Genomic DNA, 5000 nt, shown 5'->3' with positions numbered 1-5000 from the left:
TGTCTCTTTAAGTCTGGGTTCTCGACACGAGCCATGTCTGAGTTGCTAGCCTTCGACATAGCTACCAGACCTTTAGGAGTACTAGTAAACCTACCTTATAACTTACCCTACCACTAACCTTTGACCTGTGTTCGATTAGGTCTGCATGTGAAAGGTAATTAGTTACTTGAGGTTTCTACCCTGAACTGTTGTTATATTATCATTATCATAATTTTGTTTATTGGAATCTGACTGTCATCTCAATCAAATGGATAAACTTGTTTTATTTTTTTGATCTTTTAGTCACAAGAAATGAATACGGTCTCATGCGGAAGGTTTGGTTTTAATGTTTAGTTTCTTGTGAATGCTTTTTGCAGTGTTCAGGGGATTCAGATAGTTCAGGTCCTCTGGCTGCCCTCTTGGGGAAAGCCGAAGACAAAAAGTGAGATTTTTTCTACTCGTATTTGGAATTATCTTAACGAGTATCTATCTATCTCTTTCTCTCTCTCTTTCTATCTCTTTCTCTCTCTCTCTCTTGTTGATATGAATATGAATGCTGTTTATGCAGTCTCAAAAGACGCATTTACATTTTTCTTTAATACTTTTAATTCAGTGGGGATTTTTACTCCTCCGGTGGATGATGGAGAGGAGGGAGGGGGACATGGAGGTAGAAGGTAACAGGGCCAAGAATCACTAGTTAACAGACTGCTTATTAACTGTTGTAGCTTCTATCTATACAAATAAATAATGCCAAAGCCTCCTTCATTTTCTTGGCGACTTTAACGCTTGGAGTCTGCGTCTTTTACCGACCGAAATGGATATGAAAAATTAATTGACGGGTTCACTGTAATTTATTGTAATTGTTTGAACTTGGCAGACAAACGTTCCGACGAATATAGAGGGCTCGGTATTCTTATATGCACTTGGAACGTTTGTTACGGAGAAAGAAAAGTTTCCCATAAATAAGGAAGGAGATGATTGGCATAATCTGTCTGAAGATATTTTGAGGATGCTGACTTTTTATGTGGCTAAGGACCTAGTCATCTGGAAGTTGATGGACATAATCTGGTGATATTTTAAAGATACAATGGAAGATTTTTTTTTATCCGGCCAATGGCCCACTCTTGTTCCTGAATGATCTTTAACAGGAGAGTTTCAAGGTATCCAAATGCATATGATTTTCTTTTTAAAAGGCTTGAACTCCAGTGGTAGGTCGGACCTTTATTGACTCTTTATATATATATATACATATATATATACATATATATATATATATATATATATATATATATATATATATATACCTCGCTAGATGAAGAATTGATCACCCGCCAATTCTCATTGGGCCAGCGCCCAGTGGGTTAGACCTATCACTTCTCAATGAATTTAAACCATCAAAGGTTACCTGCCGTTCCTGTTGAGTCAGCAGAATATCAAGGCTTAACCAGCATCACATACAAGAAGAAATTCGAGGGGTAGGTGTAATTCACTACCCCAAAGCAACTAGAAGAACTGGCACAGAATAGCGCTGGATCGGCAAAGATGGAAAGAATTGGGGAAGGCTTATGTCCAACTATGGACCCTTACAAGCTGAGAATAATATATATATATATATATATATATATATATATATATATATATATATATATATATATTTGTGCAGATCTTTTTATTTTTACTTTAGTGAATAGGGAAAAATGCAGAATTTGATCAAATTCCTGCCTACCTTGGGACAACAACCACTACTTTCACATGTGCAACTATTGCTATCACTCCATCTGCTATTACCATCCAAAGTACAACTATTACTATTACTGAGGAAGGGATTAGTATCATTACCTCCATTACTACTACTGAATTGTTGTAACTTTTACTACCTCTGCTTCTACTAGTACTACCACCCTTGCATTTATTATTAAAATCACTACTACTGGTATTCCTATTTTGGTTATTTCTGTTGATTATAATAATGAATAAAAAGGGTGACAAATATACTAACAACAATAATATCATAGCAATGGTGATAACAGTAATAATCGAAATTTTGCTAATAAAGAAATATACAACAAAACTAATAATAGCAGTAACAAAGCTATATATAATAACGATAATGGTAATAATCAGAGAAAATACGTTAGTGTAATTCATACACACACACACATACATACATACATACATAAACAAGAACGTAACTATCAGCCAAACTTACCCGCACGTAGTTCAGAGGCAGAAACAGCGCCGCATAAGCAAGGGAGAGAAGTAAACAAGTTGGCACGTGGACGATAGCCAGCGCTTGGACCCCGTTATGTCGGAGTGTCACGGTAAAGGTTACTCCAGGGTGAGTGTCACTCCTATCCTCCTCCATCGTCACCTTTTTCACCTGGGGGGAATCAGGTGGTGTTCAGCTGAATGGAGTTATTAGGAGTAGTTTAAGAAAGGAGAATGATTAGTTTTCGTCAAGATTCTTTCTTGTCTGTGGCGGCAGTTGCTATAAAAACGCTGATAAAACATGAAGATATTATTGATCTATTAATCCACAGACTTATCTACCAATTTCAGAAATCCATACGCTTTCTTTTTACCTGGTAATCGTTTAGAGTTTGTCCCAAGGAAGCGTGGAGAGCCTTGTCCCTGGGTTCTGGGAACGCAACCGTGAATCGATCGTAGTCGAGGTTCTGGGAAGAAAACGGAAGGTGCGTTGGGAACATGTTTTGACTGTCTATCTATCTCTATCTCTCTCTATCTATCTATCTACCTATCTTTCTCTATATCTATTTTTCTTCTCTCTCTCACTATCTACCTATCTATCAATCTCTCTCTCTCTTTCTTTCTTTCTTCTCCCCCCTTCTGTCTCTTTCTCTCTCTCTCTCTTTCTCTCTCTTTCTCTCTCTCTCTCTCTCTCTCTCTTTCTCTCTCTCTCTCTCTTTATCTCTCTCTTTATCTCTCTCTCTTTATCTCTTTCTCTTTATCTCTCTCTCTCTTTCTATCTATATCTTTATCTCTCTGTCTCTCTCTCTCTGTCTCTCTCTCTCTCTCTCTCTCTCTCTCTTTCTATCTATATATATATATATATATATATATATATATATATATATATATATATATATATATATATATATATATATATATATATATATATATATATATATATATATATATATATATATATATATATATATATATATGTGTGTGTGTGTGTGTGTGTGTGTGTGTGTGTCGGCAACATGAAGAGTACTATCTCGTCGAAGATAACTTTCCCTCCCTCCTCTCTTAACACTGTACCTGAAAGCTCAAAGTAAACTGGCACTGCTGGGCGTCGAACGGATGGTACAGCATTTGGAATTGGCACGAGCAGCTGACCAGGTTGGTTTGGCGTATTTTCCACGGATTCCAGCGGCCAGGATATTCCAACTCTGTGTGTGAAGTTTTATCATTGTAGTTATGATTATTATGTACATGTTGAGTTGACAATTTTATCGACTTGGTTCTTGACGTGTTTGATATCATTGTTATTGTTTGTGATGTTTCTTTAGGGCTTTAATGATTATCTACCAAGGTTTCGTATATTGTTATCTGTACCGTAATGAATCTATAATGGCTTACAATTCCTACGCCATTACCAGTTGTGTTGATACGACCATTATCCTCTGCTTTATTACCTCAGTGAGAGTGATTACTAATGGCACCATTAAGTAGCAAGCACCACAGTAGGATGACGATCTCTTTCAGGAAGAAGGGAAATACTGACCTTGGCTGAAGAGGTTGACGTCGGGTTCATATTGACCTCTGACCGCCCTCAGAGACGCTTGGCCCACTTGGTCCACGCGGGTGACGGCGGAGGGCGCCCACATGCCCTCGAGCCTGGGCGCCCACATGCCCGCCTGCGGAGGGACGAGTGTCTCGCCCTCGGCCAAGTTGTGGAAGGTAACCCTCGGGTCGTTCCACAGGAGTTCAAGGGACAGGCGGGCCTCCATGGCGAACGAGGTGGGCTCGAACGCCTCCAGCGAAAAGGAGGTGAAGAGGAGGCGGACGGAGGTCGTGTCGTTGAGCGAGAGGGGGGGCGGAGGGAGAGCGGGGTCTCCCTTCCACGCCGGGGGGGGCGTGCAGTCTTGCTCGTCACTTCCGTCGCTGCAGTCGGCCACCTGGTCGCAGAGGGACGACGGCGCCAGGCAAGTGAGGCCGTCGCCGCACGCAAAGTGGTCGGGGTCGCAGATGGAGAGGAGGATTCGGGTCCTGTCCGGGCACTCGAGGTCGGAGTCCTCCTTCTCCCAGGCGTGCGTCCCCAGCGGCAGGATTGGCTCCCCGCTGTCTGACCCTTCGGTGTAGAACCACGGGGTTCCTTCTGCATCCCTCAGTACCCAGTGGTCGTCATCCCATACGATCGCACTGCCAAAGGGATTCATTAGTTCTGGAGGACCCGAATTCTTGAACATGTAGTAGAAGATGCGATCGTGGATCTCCTCGCAGCCAAGGCGAAGGGTGAGGACGGGGTGCCGGGGAGTCTGGCACGCCACGCACACCGCCTCCTCGCACGGCAGGTCCACCGCCTTCTCCTCCGTCGGATGGAGAGAGCGACACAGTTTCAGAGAGTCGTTCTGAACATCTCTCGTAACAAGCGTCCACACTCCCTCGGAATAGAGCTTGTAGGACCCCAGCCACAGCCACGAGCCAAAAGGGTTCAGGCAAGGAGCCACAAAATCTTGGAGACTTGTTTGCAGGACGCCCGCATCGCCGTCTCCAGGAAGAGAGCCCCCGACGCTGCCGCAGATATCCACGGCCTCCTCGTGGCTGTATCTCCCTGGCAACATGAAGAGTACTTTCTTCTGACAAAGGTCGCGCAAGGTGGTGGCCGACTGGGACACACCAGCGGACACCTGCCAACCGCGGGTGAGTTCCTCCACAGCGCTCATCGAAAGCATGTCCGAATTCAGCAGCTTTTCGCAGACCCTTGTAAAATCCCTCGCTTCGACCTCATCGATGACGTCGGGGCGCAGCGCCAAGCCAGAAACGGAGCCAACAAA

The 5000-nt window shown here is 43.2% G+C and overlaps 1 protein-coding gene across 1 annotated transcript in view; it reads right to left on the bottom strand.

Annotated features, from left to right (window-relative positions):
* The window catches only part of LOC122255668 (uncharacterized), an 18079-nt gene that overhangs the window by 3069 nt on the left and 10010 nt on the right, over positions 1 to 5000 (bottom strand). Inside the window, exons 4-7 of the mRNA XM_086556709.1 lie at positions 3728 to 5000; positions 3262 to 3392; positions 2562 to 2654; positions 2189 to 2359 (exon numbers count right to left, since the gene is read on the bottom strand). The exon at positions 3728 to 5000 is cut by the window's right edge and continues 101 nt beyond it. Coding sequence (XP_086412835.1) covers positions 2189 to 2359; positions 2562 to 2654; positions 3262 to 3392; positions 3728 to 5000 — 1668 coding nt within the window. The remainder of the gene's footprint in view (positions 1 to 2188; positions 2360 to 2561; positions 2655 to 3261; positions 3393 to 3727) is intronic.

This window comes from Penaeus japonicus, unplaced genomic scaffold (assembly GCF_977035675.1).
Source record: "Penaeus japonicus unplaced genomic scaffold, GWHDUDI00000001_assembly GWHDUDI00000033, whole genome shotgun sequence".
Classification (NCBI taxonomy): Eukaryota; Metazoa; Arthropoda; class Malacostraca; order Decapoda; family Penaeidae; genus Penaeus; species Penaeus japonicus.
Note: the sequence above shows the minus strand (reverse complement) of the source record. Positions and strands in the feature narration are given on the sequence as shown.